The 24,001-nt window shown below is 42.4% G+C and overlaps 1 protein-coding gene across 6 annotated transcripts in view; it reads right to left on the bottom strand.

Moving 5' to 3' along the window:
• Window positions 1-521: 521 nt before the first annotated feature.
• The window catches only part of cyc (basic helix-loop-helix ARNT-like protein cyc), a 101,109-nt gene continuing 77,629 nt past the window's right edge, over window positions 522-24,001 (bottom strand). For 2 of the 6 annotated variants that reach the window (XM_028318638.1, XM_028318636.1), the window contains 11 exons: window positions 22,863-22,988; window positions 19,516-19,587; window positions 18,907-19,147; window positions 17,092-17,187; window positions 15,169-15,286; window positions 13,980-14,210; window positions 10,571-10,793; window positions 9,210-9,413; window positions 7,018-7,127; window positions 3,775-3,929; window positions 522-3,271 (listed from right to left, as the gene is read on the bottom strand). In XM_028318638.1, the coding sequence (XP_028174439.1) occupies window positions 2,945-3,271; window positions 3,775-3,929; window positions 7,018-7,127; window positions 9,210-9,413; window positions 10,571-10,793; window positions 13,980-14,210; window positions 15,169-15,286; window positions 17,092-17,187; window positions 18,907-19,147; window positions 19,516-19,587; window positions 22,863-22,988 (1,903 nt within the window). In that variant the 3' untranslated portion in view covers window positions 522-2,944. Of the gene's footprint in view, window positions 3,272-3,774; window positions 3,930-7,017; window positions 7,128-9,209; window positions 9,414-10,570; window positions 10,794-13,979; window positions 14,211-15,168; window positions 15,287-17,091; window positions 17,188-18,906; window positions 19,148-19,515; window positions 19,588-22,862; window positions 22,989-23,669; window positions 23,847-24,001 lie in introns of all 6 variants that reach the window. The other 4 variants (XM_028318639.1, XM_028318637.1, XM_028318634.1 and 1 more) reach the window with 3 other exon arrangements.

The raw sequence follows: 24,001 nt of genomic DNA, 5'->3' as shown, positions 1-24,001 counted from the left end.
AACAGGCCAATATTATTATTGGCTAGTGGCGCCAAATGTTCAGGGCCATTATGGAAAATCCCATTGCGAACTGGGTATAAACTTTACAAACCATATCGTGTGTGCAAATACCAACCTGAGCCCCGATTACGGTAATTTTTAACGTCTACAATCCAGACACGATTCTCTATTCTGCGATACGGTTGGTCGTTCAACAGCGTACGTCAGCTGTTTTGACTAATCGTATCGCAGAATCGAGAAGCGTGTCTGGATTGGAAACGTTAAAAGTTACCGTAATCGGGGCTCTGATACTGAACCTCACTACTCAGTTTCCCGTCCATGTCTGTCGCCAGAATCTGAAATATTCAATTCGCACGGGCTCAACAGTCGCTTTGCAAACATGGCGGATAGCGCTTTAAATTACATATCAATAAAACGCACAGCATTGATGAGAGTGATATTAAAATCTTTATTTCGAACAATAATCATACACTTAAAATTACCAAAACAGAAATATATCTTTACAAATTTACTTTTACTGATTCATTCGCATCAATACACAGACGGGTTATATTTGGCGATTAAATGAAGTACTCTAATGTACGGATGCGAATCAATCGGTAACAAACGGCTGCGGACAGACAGCGGGGCCGCCCAGCGTGGCCCTTTTCACATGACCCGGTTGCCGGCTAACCGGCGCCGGGTACCGGGTGGTGAAATGTATGGGCATGGTACGTAGCTTTCACATGTACCGGCGTAATTAATCCGGCATGCCCATACACTTCACGACCGGGTACCCGGCGCCGGTTAGCCGGCAACCGGGATGTGTGAAAAGGGCCTTACTGTGACCGCGCGACTGCCGTCCGCCATCCGGCCACGAGACAGGCCTGCTGTTTGACCCACCGTCCTATTGCCACGACACAACCTAAACAAATGTAGGTAATACAAATCCCACAAAAAGTCAACGAATATCCCAACTACAATGGCGCGAAAGAACGCAACAGTCGTGGCCTCTGACAAAGGTTAGTGATAATGTCCTACTAGTAAATATATTGACGATTAAACAGCTTTGCAATGAGCTACATCTTGATTACAAATCCGATTACACGAAGAGTTACTAATTGAACAGGACTCGGCGCATCGAGCGCCAGGAAATAACGTGCACGTTTAGGGAAATATTGGCATTTTATTGAAATCATAGACAATTCCTTTAACTTGACTAGATAGTATTATTACTTTCTGAAAATATTGGACAAAGGCGTCGCCGAAAGCAGCTCCGCTACAATTTGGTAGAAGTTGAACTTAACCAAGCCAAGTCCGGATGAAGAAATATTCTCACTGCTCTTAAAGAATAATAATTTAAAATCAATACATAACGTGAAATATATTATAATTTTATTGTCGAATAGCGGTGCTAAGTCGCACCGCGTATCTACCTACCCTACGCCCAATGTCGGTAATCTTATAACACAACTTGTACTTATCGGTGAGGATATTTCATCATAATACAAAAATACTCAAACGAAACATGATCGTGACAACAGTTCCACTCCTAAATTAACTAATATCAGTAAAAAATAGTGTTATACATACGGTGTATGTATAATTTGAATAGAAATAAGTATAAATACAAAAATTGGTCATTTCAATAATAATACAACGACAGTATATAGAGCTACAGTGCATGATACAATGACAGTTACGTGGAATCACATTTAGTTATAAGAATATCGATATACGATTCTATTGGTATACAGTAGTAGATATTACAATTAAAGTGTTGTTTACGAAACCCTTTAAACCCTTGTTGAAGCGCCTCCCAGAGCAGGCGCCTCGAAGACAACACTCTAACTGTTGCCATAAACAATCTAACATTGAATCACGACATAAACATGTTGGTTTGCTCTTAAATTGATAAAAACTGTGCGATAGTGATAAGATACAACGTTATAGGTCTTCTCACTTCGCAATACTTATCTAAATTGATTATTATTTATTTATTTCTAATATAACATCACAAAATAAAACTCAAATAGGTAACAAAAGTTAACTTAAGTTGTCTCTTGACAAATAACATTAATTTTGCTCTGTTCCTATATTTAGAAACTTTTCGTTTCGCATATGAACAGTTATATTAAGTATAATACTACATAATTTCCTAAAGAACAATATCATATTGAAATGTCCGCAGGCAACACGAATTGTATCATGAATACAGGAACTGAGCATTAGAATACAATAGCTAACGATTCGAACCCGCAGTAATAAAAATTCCTCTACATTAGAGAAATGATCTGATGTCAAATCAGGCGTTGTCTGTTACAACTGAGGGTTCGAAATAAAATATCTCTTGGAGAGTACATCGCGAAGTCACTTAAGTGATACATGTTCGATGTAATCTCCTTCGATCTCGAAATAACTGTAACACGACGTAAAACTCAAACAAACTAACAAAAATACACGCGCGTCTTTTGAGGACGCACATCATTTTCAGAAGACCTTTAGAGAAAGCTGGTTTTTCAAGGAGGTGCTTTAGCATGCATAGAAGTATGTAAGTATTGTAGAAATTACAGCACAATCTCGAATACATTCGGAACTTTAAGACGGATACAGCAAGTATACACTTCTAATGTTAATTTAAAGAAATAAGGTGTCATTCTGAACGGTTATCGGAGACAGCACAATCTCGAATAAATTCGGAACTTTAAGACGGATACACCATCATCATCATCATTTCAGCCATAGCACGTCCACTGCTGAACATAGGCCTCCCCTAATGCTTTCCACGTTGATCGATTCCACGAGACGGATACAGCAAGTATACAATTGTAATCTTAATTTAAAGAAATAAGGTTTCAAAATAAGGTGTCACTTTGAACTGTTAAGTAAGGTAAGAAAGAAGGATGGTACACGAGTAACAAAGTAGATTAGGTCGCACCTCCTTATATGAAGCAGCCTCTTTCGCTTAGGGCAGCGGCCACGGCAGGCCCGAGAAGTTGACGGGCCCGCCGAGCCCGGCGTCGGCCTCCAGCAGGCTCATGATGACCGCCATGGCTGCCTCGCCGTTGCCGTCCAGCCCGAGCGGCGGCAGCGGCGGCGAGGCCGGCGGCGGCGTGCCGGCGGGCGGCGGCGCGCCGGCGGGCGGCGGCGAGCCCTCGGCGCCGGCGGCGCTCAGCGGCACGTTGTTGCGCACCTGGTACGACGACGACATGTCCACGCCCAGGATGTTGTCCACGCCCAGGATGTTGTCCACGAGCGACGCCTGCTCGTACATCGCGTTCGACGACAGGCACTGCGGATCACAGCCGAGCGAGCGCGTTAACCTTTAACCACGCCTTGGTTGAATAGAGCCCACATCAATTTGAACTTTATGTTAAAAACCAATGACTTTTTTTAGATTGGTTAAAATTTCAGGCAGATGAAGAGTTGACGTGTATCAGGGGGCTGATAACGACTAGAAGAGAATAGTCAGCTCCTCTAGTTATCACATCTAAGTAAGATACCGCTAAATTTCATAAAATGTAGGATTGTAGTAACACGTCGACAACAAACCTAGGTATACAGTGTCAGCCCAAAACTCCGCTACAAGAATGACGTTGCGCACAAATGCATAGACACGAAGTCTATCTTTAAGTCGTTACAATTAATTGAATTTAACTGTACTTTAACTGGAGGGGGGCTATCGTCCTAAAGCTTCGCGACGCTTCAGCTCTTGGTCCGGGGCCCCCTTCGGGTTGGGCACCTGTGGCATTTGCCAGCCCTGCCACCTCACAGCTACGGCACTGGCACACGCACCTGCTGGTTGAAGACGGCGTCCTGCAGCAGGTCCTGCGGCAGGTCGGGCGAGAACTCGGCGGACGCGCGCCGCAGCGCCTCCTCGGCGATGGCGCTGCCGATCTTGTGCGACTCCACCTGCGAGTCGATCAGCCGCTGCATTTCCGCGTCCGCCTCTACAATGTATCACCCCGACCCGTCAGTTTCAGAGCTCCAAGCGAAGTTTTCACTCAGCTCTTAGGCCCAGAACACGCGGTGAAACGCAATGAGGGCTATCGTTTTTATACTTAACAATTGGCACCCCTGACGATTGACAGGACCTTACTCTACAGTGGCGCCATCTTGATAAGTGCAAATGCGATAGTCCTCCTACCACTTTAGCGCTCACCAGTTGGCGCCACTATCTTCGCTACTAGCAAGTGACAGGACCTTACTCTACAGTGGCGCCAACTGGTGAGCGCTAAAACGATAGCCCTCATTGCAATGAAACTGCAACCTAGTTACTTTTGAGTTGCATCTAAGTGTCTGCCATAGATTCCGTTGATTGAGAGACCACACATGACGCGAAACCGATTTCAAACTGGTCGCGTCATGTGTGGTCAGTTGCAGTTTCGTCGCAATTGCGTTTCATCGTGTGTTCTGGGCCTTACAGTCAGCGTCAATTAGTTTGCGACGGCCAAAGACCCCAAAAGATCGCAACACGTCTTTGTTACTTGGAATAAGGTTGTGTTAAGGTCAACTTTTTGGCCACTTCAGGTGTCCAAACTAATTGACATTGACTATACCTGTTACTATCAGCTCCTTTCAAGCTAAGTGATTGATAAAATTGTATCAACCAAAGGCGTGAATCAAACGAAGCGAGTAAAGACTCACATTTGAGTCGAATTTTGAAATCCATATGAGTATAATACCGAATGGAGTGCAGGTATTTTAGTAAACAATTACCTACATAAAAATTGCTCATGCAGTAAAATAGAAAATTTACTAGTAAGGTATAATATTTAAAATGTAACTCACATTTTAAATTGTACATAGTAATTATTACAAAAGTATTTTTGAAAGCATCGGCCATTCGAGAAGAATCGAAATTCAAAAACATACTGCAGCGAATAGAGAAGCGAACTTTGTACGTGTCTGTGCTGCCTTCGGGTATATTTTCTTAACAGCTGTGATTCATTATTAACCTGGTATAGAGTCAAAATCGCGATGAGTTTACGAATTCTAACCGAGGTCAACACTATAGGTAGAACATAACTAAAAGTAAAATACAAAATACTCGTTGGACAATCTAAACCAACTTCTTTACCAGTACAATAAATGAACTTTATATTCCGTTTGATTAAAGACAAGACAAGTATTAATTAAAAATATGAGCAGCCGAAAGCAATCGGTCAGTCGGACACATTCGCGCAGCAAGCACAGAATCGGCTGCGTAACATTACGGGACACGCACAAGCTTCCAAACGGCACAGGCTGCACAGTGCAGACAAATTGTAACATTTATAACATTATAATAAGCCAAAATGTTATTGAACCTACACAGTTCAAAAATGATAATAACAAAACTATCGACTGAACAGTCAAATGCATATATTTTTTTTATCTTACACTTTAAAGTAGTTCAAAAAATAAAAAAATCTGATACATACTGTAAGTGAAAAATACGAAGAAAAATGACAAAAATACACGCTTTTGCTACAGTTACTTCGATTCCTCATCAAATTAAGCTTAAATTAGATAAACTTATTGAACTAACGAGGTAAATATTATAGAAAAGGATGGAAAATGTATGTGATAACTGCGGATAAGGCTGGTTTTACCTGACATGAAGACATTATGGAGCTGCAGCAGTCGGGAAAAAATATTGTTAAAGTTAGAAAAAAGGCTATGAAATGAAAAATTGAATAATACTAGCAGGAGGATGAAGAAGTCCCTGGCACTGTGAATGATGTAGTTTTCGGCTATAATTATTTCTGAAACACTGATCCTAAGAGTCATGTTAGATTTATTAGTAGCAGTTTAGTTTTACAGATCTTAACTCATTGTATAGCCTGACCAGGAACATAAAAACCCTGGCATAGAGGCGCTTCAATTGCATTTGATAGTGCAACACTGAGTACAGTCGTACCTGTGTTAAATTAATAGGCTAACTATATGTGTCAGGATTCAGGATTACGGGCTAATTTGATTTTTTCATAAATTAACGAAAAAATCTGGGGGCACGGCAGTGCCCCCACCAAGTCGAGCAAAAAAGCGGCACGGCCGTACCATCCTTTTCTCGAAGCAATTCAGGCCATTTTCGACCGCCTGTAACTTCGTTGTGGATAAAACTAGAAGGCTGAATTTTCATTAGCTATGCAGGCATTGTAAAGACACGGTATATTTAAAATTTCATTCAATTTGAATCAGTAGTTTAAGAATTATAACGGGTCAAAGTTACTTAATTTTGTCACTCACTGACTGACTCACAGGGCAAGAGCTTCCTCGTTGTGGATAAAAAAAAATTCTGTTCAGTTATTGTCTCTAAATGTGTTCTACGTAACGTAAACAAGGGATTGAAAACATTAGTTAGTCCTAAGAAAGTCAAAAACATGTAACGGAATTTCCGACTTACCACTTTAGTAGAGCGATTACAGAAAAAAATGGCCTATTAAGTACATGTTTTTTTGTGTTATTATGAAAGTTCAGAAAACTGCGCAGTTTTTAAAATTATTTTGGACCTATGGAAGTTCTTTTTTTTTCAAACTTTTAAGTTGAAAATTTTAGAATGTTCTGCTAAAAGCATATTTTTTATGTTTCTAGCAAAAATTTTATATCTTGCATCAAGGATAGGAAGGTGATTATTTTTTTCAAACATCTGCAATTAATAGGGAATCTGTAAAAAAAAAAAAGAAATCTGAGAAAAGTCAACCCAAAAAAAAGATAAAAAAATTTAAAGCCTACTTGGTCATAAAATTTGAAAAAATCACAAAATTAACGATAACTTCTAAACTACGAAAGATCGTAGAACATACATGGGGGTGAAATCGATAGGTCTAGCCCTCACCTGTCACCTGCCTTCGGCTTGACACCTTACAAGAAACACCCTGTATATCTAAGCATATAGTACACAAGATCATATGACCAATTGATAGTTGCGTGTCAGTTTGCCGGTAACATTGATTGTTATTTCTTTGGCTATAATATAAAAGGCTGGCTTGATAGCAATAAGTATATTGAAAACTAGCTGACCCNTATATAGAAGAAAGATAAAGATATACTGACTTTGCTTGAAGAGGTCGAATTTCTGCTGCGCGAGGTCGGGCGGCGTGTCGGTCTCGCTGACCACCGTGTTGTTGGCCACCAGGCACTCCACGTCCTTCGTCCATGGGTTCCTGGAATGGACCATAATGAGTGAAGCTGATTATCTTGCTACGAACATGATGAGAACACTTTTTACGAATCGGCACATCTTTGAGCTTTGATCGGCCAAGACTGAATTGGGAGAAGATTGAGGTTGGGGGATATTTAGCGGGTAGGCCCTTTTCTTCTGGAGAGGAGAGACGCCTAATCAAAGCGGTAAAAGTGTTGTTGAGTTGTCATGCCATCATGAGAGGGTCGACTGGTCCGTTGTCGTGGTACTATTCTGAACAGTGTTGTGGTATCAAGTCATGTGTCTTGGCAGGATCTTAATTTCGAACTCCTCCTATGTGTTTCTGATCAATTTAGTTGCGGTTCCAATCACAGTTTTAAGGCCGAGTTGCACCATCTTGCAACAAGACAAACTGGACGTTTGACTTGGTTTTCACTGGTTGTTTTTAATGACAATCGAGCTGTAAATCCCAGGATCTTCGTATAGAAACTACAGGTGAGAAAAGTAAAGAAGTACATAAAACGGTTACGGACGGGTCTGGGTGTTACTATGTATAATATGTATCCCATCAAAAACAATACTTGTCAAAAAAACCAAGTCTCGCAACTCAGTTGTTCTACGGTAAAAAGTTGTGAGATCCATGTAATACCAAGTCCAGGCCAGGAAATCTTTAACGTTTTACATAAATTATTGACTTGGCCATCGCACTAAATAATTTAATTTACTCGTGTTTTCATGCGATGGCCAAGTCAATATATTTATGTAAAACGTTAAAGATTTCCTGGCCTGGACTTGGTATTACATGGATCTCACAACTTTTTACCGTAGAACAACTGAGTTGCGAGACTTGGTTTTTTTGACAAGTATTGTTTTTGATGGGATCTCATTTCTTTTTGTATTTTGTACACAGCAGTTATGTATCTAGAAAACTGGACCGAAATTGAAAAATTTTACTCGACTTGGCGGTTGCACTACCGTGCCCCCAAATATTTTAGATTTTCCTTGATTCATACACCAAACACTACTTATATTCCAAATTTGAAGCTTCTAGGTCTGCTAGAAGTGCCTTAGAGTTTTGATGATCGGCGAGTCCGTCAGTGAGTGAAAAAATTAAGTAACTTTGATCCGTTATAATTCTTAAACTACTGGTTCAAATTAGCTAATGAAAATTCAGCCTTCTAGTTTTTTCCACAACGAAGTTACAGGCGGTCGAAAATGGCCTGAATTGCTTCGAGAAAAGGATGGTACGGCCGTGCCGCTTTTTTACTGGACTTGGTGGGGGCACTGCCGTGCCCCCAGATGTAAGGACAATCTGGTCAGGTGGGTATTATTAAACGGCTGCAGGTGCGGTTTTGTTCCCCAGTCGATGAAGCACCTGATGTCGTGCCATGAGTGCTCAAGCAACTGCACTCAGGAGGATTTGATGAGTGCTACTGACTACGCCACTCTTGTGGCGGAGTTTTGGGCTGACACTGTGCAGGTTTGTTGTCGACACGAAAAGAAGAAGATATGTATGTATTAAAAAAAAGTATTTAAGTATGTTTATATTATCCGTTGTCTGTACCCATAGTACAAGCTTTGCTTAGTTTGGTACTAGAGGCGCAGTGTAAAAGGTCCAAGTAAAAAAAAGGTCTTGGTAGAGTTCAGGCAGCTAGGGTTGCCAGGCGTCCGGCTTTAGTCTGACATGTTTGGCTTTTTACGGTCTTGTCCGGCTAAATATTATCTAGTCCGGCCTGCCCGGCTTTTTATGTGGCTGCGGCGCCAGTCGAAAGTCAAGCCACGGAATATTGATAATACCTATATTGGGCCTGGCAACCCTACAGGCAGCGATACTTCTGCAATGTCCTAGGGCAGGGATGGCGAACCTTTATGTCTCAACGTGCCACTTTTCCGAAAAAAATGTTTGATGTAGTCATAGACGTGCCATCAAATAACACCTAATGCTATCAATGAGGGGTATAGATAGTACAAGTTAAATTGTGTGATTGGTGGCGTGCCCTAAATATTGTGGCGCGTGCCATCGATGGCACGCGTGCCATTGGTTCGCCATCCCTGTCCTAGGGGTTCCAAAAAAGTCAGTAACTGTTACATATAGGGCACGTACTTGAAGGGCTTGAAGTGCGTCTGGATGCGCGCGTAGGAGCCGTCCTTGCGGCGGAAGGAGTAGGGCGGCGTGTGGAGCGCGTCCCGCCGCAGCAGCGCCGCCTTGTGCGTGCGCGCCACCGCGCCCAGCTCGGCGCCGCCCACGTACTCGTACAGGCTGGTGCCCAGCAGCTCCTGCGGCAGGAAGCCCAGCGCCAGCGTCACCCTGCCCCGGAACAGCCAGCGTCACTCACTTCATTATACACATTTACGTGTAATAGCATTGACTTAAGTCCGGCCGCCGAGTAGATAGAATTCCTTCCAATGACCCCAAGCTACCCATCCTTATTGCTCGTGTGTTATTCCAGTCGCGACTGTGCGACGGGCGGCCGCAGTGAGTGTGCGAGCGCGACACTAATATAATTACGCGCAAGCGATAAGAATGGGTAGCTTGGGGTTATTGAACAGAATTCTATCTGCTCGGCGACCCGACTTTAGTTCGAATCTGCTAACTTGATATTTTTCTTTGAAGTTCTGCTAGCTCTACAAACCTAGTAGCCCTTATACCATCCTATATACTAAACTAGACACATTAACATTAATTACATTTAATAGTGTTATTATTCAATATTTTGATCCAGCTAAATCAGAATAAAAATGACTTTAATTAGCAAATGAATTATAGAAAAAAAATACTACATAAATTGTCAATCTTGAAGTATTTTCAAACTTTGAAAGTACCTATGTCTTTCGAAAGATTGTGGTACTTCAGACATTCTTTTGATTAAGATATACCTATTCTGGTGTCAGTCTGTGGGTAATCAAAGCTTACAAGTTGAATTTTACCCACGTCTCGAAGTTCGATTGAGCTGAAATTTTGCCTATTCGAAAGTCAGATGATAATGCATACGTCATTATGGTGCAAAACAGCTGCATCTAAATACACATCATGACAGATATCAAGAAAAAAGTAAACTGGGGAGAGCCACTCTTTTGCAATCGTGGTGTCACAATAACATCTCAGTCAGCATACATGTCATGACCCATAAAAATACGACCATTGAGCTGGTATCCAGACAAATAGGCTCCATTTTTAGTGAAATATGAGGTACTCACATAAATTATTGTCTTTGTACTTAAAATATTTTTGTTTTTGTATTTTAACTACCCTTAGCTTAATCTTACCCCCCTCCCCTTTTTACTTGTTGTTTCCCATCCTCCAACTAAGGGTATGCCTGACCTCGTGTATGCTGAGCCTCATCCTTTTGCTTCTTATGTTTTTTAATATTTTTTTATATTTATATGTTTGCAAAGCATGTTAAAACGAGACAATAAAGTATTATCTTATCTAATAAATATCACTCTCCACCTAAAAAAACTGACCTCTGATCCACGAAGAGGTACTTCCCATCGGTGGCGTGCCGCGAGACGTACTGCAGGCGGCGCGTCGGCGGCGCGAAGGGCGGCGGCGGCGGCGGCGGCGGCGGCGCCAGGTCGGGCAGCGCGCGCCCGACGGCCACCAGGCACGACAGGTTGCACGCCTCGTCCTCGCCGCCCTCGGCCCCGCCCTCACACATCTCCGCCGGCGCCCAAGACTTCAAGTAGCCTGGACAGAGCAGCCCTATCAACCCCACAGACCAGGGATGGCCAACCAATGGCACGCGTGCCATCGATGGCACGCGCCACAATATTGAGGGCACGCCACCTATCACAAAATTCACTATAAAATAAAATAGTAAATAAGTCGTCCGTTAGTGCCACTGTGGGTGTCGTAAGAGGCGACTTAGGGACTACACATCAAACAGAGAATGGGCAGCAGCGCTCTCTGAAAAACATCAATCTTTTAAACTGCGATCTCCAACCCGCCTGCCAAGCGTGGAGATTATGGCAAAACCCTCCACTATAGTGGAGGAGGCTCATAGTCCAGCAGTGGACTGTAAAGGGCTGTTGATGATGATGATGATAGTGCCACTGTAAAGTAAGGCTGTGGTAAGGCCTTGTCACTCGCCAGTGGCGCCACTTGTACTATACTCCTCATTGATAGCATTAGGTGTTATTTGATGGCACGTCTATGACTACATCAAACATTTTTTTCTGAAAAGTGGCACGTTGAGACATAAAGGTTCGCCATCCCTGCCACAGACACTTCGACTAGTCGGCCGGTGTCAAGCCCCAGAAGGGGGAGAATTGATTATGAGAAGGGACATGGATCAGATAAATTATAGGGAGTCAAGCAAAGCGCCCGGGGAAAAGAGCCCAGAGCAAGTACCCGCGCGCTCTCCCGAGATTCGGTTCGTACGCCGTGAGGCAGGAAGAACCATGGGTGGTGGTGGGTTAGTCGGCCGTTTGGTGTAGTGGTTCGAAACGGACTACTATTCCGGAGGTTGCGGGTTCGATTCCCGCACAGTACAAACATTTGTGTGCATGAACATATTTGTTTGTATTGGACTGGGTGTTTTCTATGTATAATATGTATGTATTTACAAAAAAAAATATTTAAGTATGTTCTATCCGTTTCTAGTCTAGTACCCATAGAACAAGCTTTGCTTAGTTTGGGACTAGAAGCGCCGTGTAAAATCTCCAAGGATATTTAAGTATTTATTTACTTTACGACGCTCGTCTATGAATCAAAGAAATCATGATATCACTCTTCGGTCAGCTACTTTGACATTGAGTCGTAAATTGTCATGTACCGTTAACGCCCCACAGACACTTCGAACAACAAGTCGAAGCAATCATGATGTCACTCTTCGGTCAGCTACTTTGACATTGAGTCACAAATTGTCATATACCGTTGATGGGATCATTCTCGCTGGTCTAAAGTCTAACATTACTCTCAAGATATTTTTCAAGAAGCCGTGATTGGATAATGACATGGTAATGATATCTTGGATTAAATGGCATATTTCTGTAACACAATTATAAATTCAAACGTGATTCTTGATCTAAAAGTGAAATGTGTGACATAAATAGATTCCATATTATAGAGGTAACTGTAAACCCTCGTGGTCTTACTTCTGATAAGTAAACACAACTTTTCTCTCCTCTACAACATCTGTTTGTCTAGCCAAGTCTGGTCTTCTTTATTCCCTGAGAAGTTGATGTTCTCTACTCTCTGGATTGGGATGGAGGTATGATTTGGGTTGATTCAGATGATGATCCAGATTTAAAATGACTTTGGATTGATGATGACTGACCCCGATACCCGGTGAAATCTAATTCAGTCATTATGTCAAAATAATGCTAAAAATAGAAATAGAAAGAAATAGAAAAACCTTTATATGACACGAAAACACAATTGAAATACACACAAATATTATTACTACTATAGTCTGGTCCGTGGGCACGTAGAATTTGGCCAATGATCCCTAGCTACCCATCCTTATCGCTCGCGCGTAATTATGTTGCTATCGCGTTCACACATTCACTGAGGGCGCCCGTCGGACAGTCGCGACAGCAATACAGGGTGTTTGGCGCATCGTGTGCCAAAATGATTTGGCGGATAGAATGGGTCATTTCCTATATTTTCAGCCCCCATAACACGTTCCATGCCAGGCGGCTACTTTTAAATTAATTTTTTTAGTAATTTCACCAAAATACCCAAATCGCATCATTTAATTTCGATTAAAAAAAAAACTACTAAGCGCAGCCCTAAAGTAAATATTTTGTTTTGACGTGCATTAATGCAGGGTTGCATCAAATCTAAATTTATTGGCAAATATCATCTAGTTTTTTTTTAAATTCAGCTTTGAAGTTTTCCGAAAAGTTAAAAATGGACTGAACATTTAAGTTTACAAGGGTATAATTTTTTTTTTAAAAGAGATAGCGATCTTCGGATTTTATCAAAACTTCTCTAGTCTATCCTCATTCAAACGGTATACTAATCTTGTTTAAATAATAACAACAACTTCACAAATTACTTAAATTAGTGCATTGACTCTACTCGGACTGATTTGCGAAATTTGTGTTTGGCCATTTTGAACAAAATTTGTAATAATTAATAAACGATCAAAATAATTATTTTCGTCTTTAAATTCAAGAAATCCACATTGAAAAACGATTGGGAAAAGGTTTTTACATTGCATAAGATAAATATTTTTTACCTGTAGGTGTTAAACGTGCTATTCACACATAAAGGGGCTATAAACACAAATTTCGCAAATCAGTCCGAGTAGAGTCAATGCACTAATTTAAGTAATTTGTGAAGTTGTTGTTATTATTTAAACAAGATTAGTATACCGTTTGAATGAGGATAGACTAGAGAAGTTTTGATAAAATCCGAAGATCGCTATCTCTTTTAAAAAAAAAATTATACCCATGTAAACTTAAATGTTCAGTCCGTTTTTAACTTTTCTGAAAACTTCAAAGCTGAATTTTAAAAAAACTAGATGATATTTGCCAGTAAATTTAGATTTGATGCAACCCTACATTAATGCACGTCAAAACAAAATATTTACTTTAGGGCTGCGCTGAGTAGTTTTTTTTTAAATCGAAATTAAATGATGCGATTTGGGTATTTTGGTGAAATTACTAAAAAAATTAATTTTAAAGTAGCCGCCTGGCATGGAACGTGTTATGGGGGCTGAAAATATAGGAAATGACCCATTCTATCCGCCAAATCATTTTGGCACACGATGCGCCAAACACCCTGTATAATTACGCGCGAGCGATAAGGATGGGTAGCTAGGGGTCATTGGACAAAATTCTACGTGCTCACGGACCGGGCTTTAACACATTGGTGTCCATTTGAAGCAGAAAATGGTTTTATATCTAAAAAGGAATCATGACTCACCAGTGCACTGCACCACGCAGTACTTCCTCTCGTTCTGCTTCTTGCGCAGCTTGGCGGTGGGCTCGGCCTCCTCCTTGACGAGGGGCGCGGGCGCCGTGACGGTGGCCGACGGCGCCGCGGCCGCGCCCTCCGGCGGCGCCTTGCACTTGATGCGGCAGAAGAACGACCGCCGCGCGCCCGGGCACAGGCGGGACGCGCCCGCTACCACGTCGGCTTTTACGGGGAGCATGGCTGCAAAGGCCCGGTAAAATGCATGTGTCAAACAAGGCTGTATGTTTCTTTAATAAAGATAAATAAAAAAAAATAATAAAGTATCTAGTGTTAATCGGGGATATAAAAGTTTGGCAAAATTATGAATAATCATGTGGAGCGACTATCCGCAGACGATGTCCACAAAGACTTCACAAGTATTTATTTGTGAATAGGGATGTTTCCTGGGTAAAAAAGCAAGAGTTTTAATTAGTCCGTCAGTAAGCTTATCAAAAACTACTCGACACATATTTTTCACTTTTTAAAACTAATGAAAATGTAAAGAGATAAAGTGTGCCAAAGTTCTAAAGAAAAAGCCCGTGACGTCAGTGAGTGCGTAAAAGTGCAGCACTTTGTGACGTCGCGCGGATCTTCAACGCACTATAACTTTGAAATTATTTGTCTGTAATCAACTTTGTAAATATACGTGTCCAATATTTTTTTATATTAAAACTAGCTTTCCGCCTGCGGCTTCGCCCGCGTGGAATTTTGTCTGTCACAGAAAAACTTTATCGCGCGCGTCCCTGTTTCAAAAACCGGGACAAAAACTATCCTATGTTCTTTCCCGGGACTCAAACTATCTCTATGCCAAATTTCATCAAAATCGGTTGCGAGGTTTAAGCGGGAAAGCGTAACAGACAGACAAACAGACAGAGTTACTTTCGCATTTATAATATTATAGTTGGGATTGACGGATTGAAAAATTTTTTTTAGGAAACTAGCCTATCTCAAAGATAAAAGTAGTCTCATTCGAAAAAGTTGACCGTTCTACAAGTTTAAGGATTACCAGAATAGATCACTAGCTTCATACATATAATAACAGACATAGCTGCAATCGCTGAAGAATATGTAGGAATCTTCTGGCCAGCAACCACAACTACTTACCAGCCACCTATGGGATGGATCGAAACTTTAGGCCGAGATATGATGAGGCACTCACTCTTGGCGTCGATGAGCCTCTCGCGCGGGCTGAGGTCGGACGAGGACAGCTGCTCCTTGACCTTGGCTACGTCCTTGGGATGCAGGATGTCGAATAAACTCTGGCCCAGCAGCTCCGACTGAAAGAGCATGGTTTATTTCACGCAATAGCAATTAAGGATGAGGAAAACTCTCAGATCATAGAAGGGAATAGATGTGAAACGGGGGCGTGGCGCGTGTCTCCGCGATATGCCCAGAAACGAACATCGCCCGCGACGCCAGGTTAGTCGCGATTCAGTCGTACTGAGGAAATGTTCTCCGATATTGTTGGATAATGCGTCGTAACGTGCAATAACATAAGTGAAACGAAGAACTACAGGAACAATGAAGTCATTTACCACATGTAAGTATTGCAAATCCATTGGTATTTTGCTTATAAATAAAAAAAACTAAACATTTTTACGAACGAATTCAGTGCCGTGACATTTACTGCGATATCGAAATTAGTGGTGATAAAAATTCAAACACGTTGTACATTGACGATTTAGTTAGCAACCACTTTATGTCATGCGTAACTACTGCGCAATGTATTTTATTTCTTCCGATATCCACTGACGCGTGAAAATACACAGTACGGCCGCATGTGCCGGTCGTAACATAGTGCAGGGCTCGTGTTCTAATACGGTTTCCTATTATCGATAAATAGAAGTAAATTATTATTTTCTATTTTCTAATTTTGAATGAAAAAATCATGAGTTGCTTGCGATTTTTAAGTTTTTACAAAAACAATAACAATAGTAGAAGGGATTAGTAACTGTCAACTATGTAATTACTATAAGAGCTAGTTGAAAGCCTAATATAGGCATTATTTTTGATAAACATAGGCGGTACGAATTTCGCCATAATTAAAAAGTTAATGCGCGATAGTAGTTAATAATAATTACAGTGATCCTGTTATTATTATTAAAGTAAATAATAATATATTACCAATATTGTAAATACTGGTAAAAATCGCAAGTACCTACTTAACCCATGACTTTTCATACAAACTTTGTCAGTCTATAACTTCTATACTCCATCGATAACGACATTGAGCTTTGGTTGGGGTAAATTAATATAAGGTAACTTCATTTAGTCCCAATAATTGATTCTGAGTTTTTCGTCCATACAAAATGGAACTGACTCCTTTATGCAAAAATCGTTAAAGAACATAATAATAACGTATAATAATAAAAAGGTTTTCATACAAGCATTTTTTAAACCAATTTCGAGCCTTGCCCCCAGGATTTAAAGTATCGATATCTTATCGACTCCATTTTATCTTTCTTCTCTCTAATTGCTTTTTTCAAAGTGTGCGTCACGTCACGCGGCCATTGATTGGCCATAAGGCACGCCTTCTGGCCAATCACAGCACTTTTAAGCCGGTTGCACATGTTGTCGTAGACTCTCAGTCGCTTTGTTTTTACACAGTTGAATGTGTGTGTGGGAGCTGTGGTGGGGGAAATGTGGGGACACTGGTTCTCGTTGTAGTTACGCGCGACTTCATATCTATTCTCTTTCTATGATCTGAGGGAAAACTAAAATAAAAATAGATCTAGACTGACTGCTAATTACCGCATAATAGGTATAGAGCTATGTAATGATTTGGCAAGTCTCATCGCAGAATCATCACGATAACCCGCCGTCCTAACACAGCTGCCCTGGGCGACCTGGGCACAGCCCTCGTTCCTATCACACCTTATTATGTCTAAGTATATTGTTAGGCAGGGCTAGGGCTCTAGGGACATATGTGTCTTAGGGAATAGGGACTCTAGGCTCACTAGGGAGTTAGTTCCCTTCCTGACTTCATATCCCGGGCACGGGAGCGGTGCCTTACAACCACTGCCTCCTGACCGTACAAGGGAATTATTATGAATCTGAAGTAGATTACGAGTAGGTTACTTACTTGGTCGTAGTGGAGCATCTTCTTGACGGAGGCCGAGACGTAGAGCAGCCGGCCGCGGTCGCAGCCCACCACCAGCAGGAAGCAGTCGTGCGCCGCCTGCACACAGCGCCATGTTACATTCTACAAAGCTACTCATTTAGGTCCTTTTTGGACACTTTACTTTCGTTCACCAGTTCAACATTTCAAGACAACTTATCAGCTAAACTAAAAGTGACAGAAGAACTTCTCCTTTTTCTGTCACTTTTAAAATACAGGAAATACAATTTACAAGAATTTAATAAAACAAGTGCAAAAATAAATGATACCTGCTACACTGAACTAGATACTAGACGCTGATGTTAGTTTAACAAAAGGGTTTTGAGCATTATCATCTCTTAAGAAGGAGAAGGCTCTGGAATGGAGGCCGCGTACCGGAAAACGCAGCGTGAGACGTCCACCTACAAGGTGGACTGACGACATCGTAAAGGTAGCAGGGAAGCGCTGGACGCAGGCCGCTACCAATCGATCAACATGGAAAGCATTGGGGGAGATCTATGTTCAGCAGTGGACGTCCTAATTCAAAAATTAAAAACGTTTATTTGCTAAAAAACACAGTAATACACGGTGATAATATTAAATAGGATCATGTGTTTAGTCTGCTCGCAGACGTGCAAAAATTACAGGATTCAATAGTATTAATGTCAAATAATTGATTAAGAAAATGTCAATGTGAAATTAAATTAATAGTATCAATGTCGCCAATTAAAATATTCCTTATAACTATAAAAACATTTGTCCAAAAGCCAGCAAGTCAATCTGCTTTTAAATATAGGGCCTTGGAGTACTTTAAGTTCTTCCGGTAGTAGGTTATACATAACTATACTCGTGTTATATGCATTTCTTTTATAAATATCCTTGCGACAGGGAGGTTGATGCATTAGGTTTAAGTGTTGCTGTCTTATATGAGGTTTTACAGTGACTTCTCTGCCGGTCTTGTAATAGCTGGGGAAAGACTTTACAAAGAGGCAGCTTTCCCTGATATATATGCATGGAAGCGGAAGCAAGCTAAACTGTCTATGGCTGAAATGATGATGATGATGAAGAAGGAGAGTTAGTCCACAAAATATAACAGAAGGTAAAACTCCATACTAAGCGCGCTCGAGCCACGCACACATAGACACCGCTCACGTACGCGTTATTAAGACTGTCTTGGACGAATGCGAGGCGCGACTGCGTTCGCTTGAGTGACGCTGCACACGCGTTCCTAAAATTATTTTGTTTGTGCGGAAATGAGTGAACAACAAAATAGGGGTACCTATAACATTTGTTAAGTAGACGGTTGCTTACACTGAACATTAAAAACTAAATTTTCGTTTTTGAAACTAACGGTTGATTCCGGGAGGTGAGTAAAGTATTTATTTGTATTTCAATAGTTCGTTTAACGTTGACAAATTGAAAGCCAACTCAATTATTACGAATGTCGAATTGTTTTAGAGAGGTTTTAGGAATTATTGGATTATAGTGTCAACCACTCAACTAAATACTAGGTACTTCCTTCTCGTGTATTTGTTTGCAAACTATTACTATAATAACGTACTAAATATAACTGTATAAGTATACGTGGATATCTGTTATTGTTTTTCTTCCATAGTATTAAGAGTAACATTTTTCTATCATAACGAAATAAACGCAACACATGACAAGACAACCCTAGCGCGACGGCCGAGCGTGCGAGCGAGAGAGGTATGCAAAGCGAGGTACATACATGAGTTTACCTTCTGTTATATTTTGTGGTTAGTCTTTGTTTCGGGCTCAGCTGTCCAGCCTGACACTGACCTGCAGGATGAGCGCGTTGAGTTCCCGCTCGGAGAGGTAGGCGGGGCGCGGGCGCGCCGTGAGCGGGCACGCGGACAGCGCGCCGCGCACCGAGCGCAGGTGCTGCACCGCCATGCGCAGCACCGTCAGCTTGTCCAGCTTGCGGGCCATCGCGCCGCACATCGGCACCATCGAGCTCAGCTCCGTGATGTACGTGTTCATCTTGTCGCGCCGCCGCTTCTCAATCTCGCTGTGGTTCTGTCTGTTGGCGCCACGCATTCCTTGTTAAACTTAAGAAGCACAAACTTCGACCAAGTTATAGATCCTACATAGGTCTTAGAGTAGGCGCACACCGTTGATTTTTAGTTGGCCGATAGTTGTGCCCGATTTTAATTTGTATGATGAATCGGCCAAATCGAATCGGCGTAGTGTGCGCACTCCCGTACATGCCCATACTGATCAACTGCCCGACTAAACTATCGGCCGACGAAAAATCAACGGTGTGCGCCTACTCTTACTTGACTTGCACCTATGACTTCAACTCTAGTGATGAAAATTGGTGTCGTGAATGTTTTTTGGCAAAAAAGAAGTTCTGATATCAATTCAAACCTACTTTTTCTAGGCACTTACTTCTTATCAGGCAGGGTGCGCGTGGAGCGCGTGTCGTCGGTGCCATCGTCATCGTACGCGCTGGCAGTGCCGCTGCAACAAACACGCCCTTAAATTTCATGTGGAACTACATCTATATTAAAATACATAAATTAATGTATAAAGTATTTCAGTTTTATCATGTGGGATATGACACAGCAGTCCGCTTTAATTTCCACCAATCATAAAAAAGCACCTATCTATATAGGCACATAATACTATTAACATTTAATAAACACAGTCTAAGTACCAGTACGGTGACGGTGACCTGAACGGTATACTCGCGATGACTCTGTAGAGCTTCGTCTAGCGACAGGCAGCGGAGCGCCAGTCCAAGCCACATATTAAGAGGGCCGCATCCGCGCAGTCTCTCTATGATGATATTGGACTGGACATAGGCAGTTAATGCAAGACATAAGCCTGATATGTGGCACTCGATGATCCATCAGCTCTTGCTATTGCAGCAGCTGAACCAACCAATGGGATATTGGTTTGGGAAAAAGCACTTAACCCACCAGATGGGCCAGAACCTCGATGACAAGTTGCGGCAAGTGCACTGCAGGTACCTGTTTCCTGCCAGCATGATGGACTGGGATGTTTTTGATATCCACATACTCCACACGGTCACAACTATACAAGAGAATCAGCTGGACAAAAGCAGTTCACGCACCAACGAACCACGAATGGCTTCAACCGTATGCTCTCGATGACCCAGCGGGGATTCGCCGTGCGGCAGGTGCCCCGACACACCTTATGGTCCGGGACGTGCAGGGGCCATGTCTTAGTCGTCCGCATCTCGATTACGCACGAGTTCACCGAGTGATGATTTAAAATAATGTCTGATATCACTGGACCATCGGTGAAGTTAATAATTTCATGAAATCAGAAACTGTTTACGGCTGTTTTATCAAAGTGCCACTTGGCCAGTTAAACTTACGTCATCTCAAACGTAACACTCTCACCCCAATTCGCAACTAGCAAGAAATTAAAGTTCAAACTCCCGAGGGTCTAAAGTTTGATTACGACTTACGAAATGAGAAGACGATTGACGCGACACGAGTTTGTACTTTAGCACTGAAACACTGGCTTGAGGAAAAAACAATCAAAAAGTTTGTATAATTCTATTGTAGGGAGGAAGCAGTGGTCTAGAAGACCCAGCTGATAGTCTCCGCGCCGGCGCGGGAGCAGGACTGGCGCGCGGTCCGGGCTAGTGGCCCGCTGCATTTACTGACTTATCGAGAAAAACTATTTGTACGGTTGCCCTCTGTCCCCCGCACCGGCCTCATCAGTTATTGGGCCCGTCCGCTTCTTTTCTCCGAAACGAATACACAATACTTAGATTGCCCAACTTCTAAAAAGTTCGAGAACATTTATATGGTTCCCTCAAATGGTTTTGTCATATGAGGACCTTTATCTGGAATTTAATCGCAAAGAAAAACAACTATATTGAAAACTATATAGAAAAATACAACTAATGCTCTTTTAATTTCAGGGTCTTACAGTTTTGTTTCATTGAGTTATGTAACCCCCCTTTCTTTCGTTACTGCATCTGCCTATTCACTGTAGGTAATCTGCAAGTAATACAAGGATTTAATAGCTATTAAGAGTTCAAAGGTTCCCAATGGTTAAGAAGTCATCTTCAAAGACCTAATCATAACCAAATTGATATGACACAACACGTCACTACCGGTTGAAGCCTTTCAGTAAAAATAGACCATGATATAATGACTTGCCGTCAATTGAAATATCGGAGAACAAACTCACACAAAAAACAAACAAATCAAGCATCGCAAATCCGAACTAAGAACCCTCTAGAAAACTTAGGAGCAACCCGGGTCACTATCTATTAAACTGATTACTACAACTATTTTATATGCAACTGTTAGTACAACTTAGATGGTGGCAATAAAATGAATTCAAAAAATAAACTTGTACATAATAAGCATGTAAATAAATGTTTAGTACGCGCCGCGTGTGTGGGCACACTGGACCGCGGGCACGCACGGGCACGGGGCAGCGCCGGCCGCACGGACGTGACGCCGAGGGGGCGACTAGTGCCACTCGGCGTGCTTTTCACACTGACAGCGTCACGTGATCACGACCCTTACCTCCGAGCGCGGAGCAACGTGACGTACGCGACGTCATTCTTCTCATTTACACACCATCGCCAAAAGTTTGGACTTAAAAGAAGTAACTACGTCATTCGTATTGTTTCATTCAGGGTAGCTTAAACCTTTTTTTAACCTTTTTCTAAAAATAGACTACTCGGCCCGGTTTGTTGTTGGTGTAATGTGTACTCTCCCTGATGTGAGTGATGTTTCAAATATATTTTGTCTTGGCGTCGTCTGATCTTCATGGAATTGCATCAGTTTGCGTTGACTTCCGCCTCTATCGTGTTTTTGCAACACGAATTCACTCAAATATCAGAAATTGCTAGATTTGCAAGTCAACAAAGTGCCAATCAGTATTCGTGCCATTAAGTACCTAACACATTTAAACCAATTCAACCTTCTGATGCAAGTGATGCTGTAGATCGCGTGTGCGCACATTCGCAATTGAGCCATTTAGTTAATAGGGTCTGGATCGTTGATAAGTCACATGTGTACATATACCCGCCGGCAGTCACTGACCCTGGGCTGGAATAAAGTGGCAAGACAACAACGTAGCTGCATTTGATTGAGAAGGATGTAATCAAAAATTATCACTGCATCTACACGCGGCATGATGGAAAGTTTCGGAGCTGAGTTAGTCCTAAGGACGCTACCAAGTTCATAATAATTGAAACAAGACATCTCTCAGACAACACAAGACATCTCAAAGGTGACTGACTGATTGACTGACTGACTGACTGACATAGTGATCTATCAACGCACAGCCCAAACCACTGGACGGATCGGGTTGAAATTTGGCATGCAGGTAGATGTTATTATGACGTAGGCATCCGTTAAGAAATGATTTTACGAAATCCAACCCTAAGGGGGTAGATCGGGATCCACGCGTACGAAGTCGCGGGCGGCCGCTAGTTTTGCATAATACGGCCATATTGATAGAACACTATGTCAGTCAGTTAACCCTTGAGTTACATGATTTAGATGTCTCGTTTCTATTTACGGTGGGTATTCTAACTTGGTCCAATTATATTTAAGACCTCCTCGTAATGTACACTGTGAAATGCAATAAAGATTTGAGTATTGAGTATTGGTAGGGTCCTTAGGACTAACTCAGCTCCGAAACTTTCCATCATGCGGTGTGCAGTGACAGATGTAGTGACGCCATGCAGCGGCCACGTCACGCGCGTCAGCTGCTGCGGCGGTGTGCGGTGTACTCACTAGGACGAGGGCTTGCGCTTGCGCGTGGCGCTGCCCGGCGAGTGCAGGCCGGGCGAGTGCATGTCGGGCGCCGCGGGCGCAGTCAGCGACGCCTCGCAGCCCGCCATGTCGTACGCGTCAGAACTGCTGCGGACACAGAACGATTCGTTACAGTACAATACAATCGGTATGAGATCTGAGACCGGTAGTTGGATAAGGTCTTTGTGTAAAATGGGGATGATGACGTGTAATGAAAGTTATGCAAGACCAAAACCATTATTAATGAGCTTCGTTAGTAATGTGACGCCAAGCACACATCAAGTGGGAGCACCGTGATCAAGAACTACTTTTCAAACAGATAGACAGCGCAATCAACACACAATTTACTACTCTTATCAGTCATAGGTACATCAGGAATACGCTAGAAAGTTTATAGTTTGAACTACTTTATAGTTAGAACGATGTTTGAAAGTGGTTTAGGAGGACATCAACGAGGATCAGTCTAGTCTGAAAGTGACCTTATGATGATGAGTCATCATGACCGACAAGACCTCTCCTAACCTTAATATGCATTCAGTCCGCTCGAATCGAACCAATGTAAATGCCACCAAAAGTACGAGTCAGTTTTTCAAACAACCGATGTATGATAGGATACCTATGTAACGACATTTAAACTGCCCATGATGGGCATCAGGAATTCAGGTTATTTTAAGTAAGAACTCATCCACTGAGATCGCTGAAATTTCTGTTTAAAGACAACAAGACCTATAGCTAATAGTAGATCTTGGTCGTCCAGGTTAGGTTACAGTACGGGATAAGGAATCTTACTAGTGCGACTTCCTCTTGCGCGGGTCAAGCTGCGGCGCGGGCACCGCGGAGTGCAGCGGCAGCGGCTGCAGGCCCAGCGTCAGGTCGGCGCACGCGCCCGCCAGCGCCGCCGCGCCCGCGCCCGCGCCGCCCCCGCCACCGCCCGCGCCCGCCGTCAGCTCGTACGCCGGCGCAGAGCTACGTGGGCCACAACAACACGCGTGTTAGACAGTATGTCGCGCACGCTACACGCGACGCTCGACAATGTAACATTGAGTGCAATGATGAGAAAAACTTATGAAAAACAACATTTGCAGACAACAGAGAAGCTTAAAAACGGATTTACTAACCTC

Source organism: Ostrinia furnacalis, unplaced genomic scaffold (assembly GCF_004193835.3).
Source record: "Ostrinia furnacalis isolate ACB-3 unplaced genomic scaffold, ASM419383v2 OfSCF6946, whole genome shotgun sequence".
Taxonomy (NCBI): domain Eukaryota; kingdom Metazoa; phylum Arthropoda; class Insecta; order Lepidoptera; family Crambidae; genus Ostrinia; species Ostrinia furnacalis.
The sequence above is the reverse complement of the archived record's forward strand: the minus strand, read 5'-3'. Positions and strand labels throughout refer to the sequence as shown.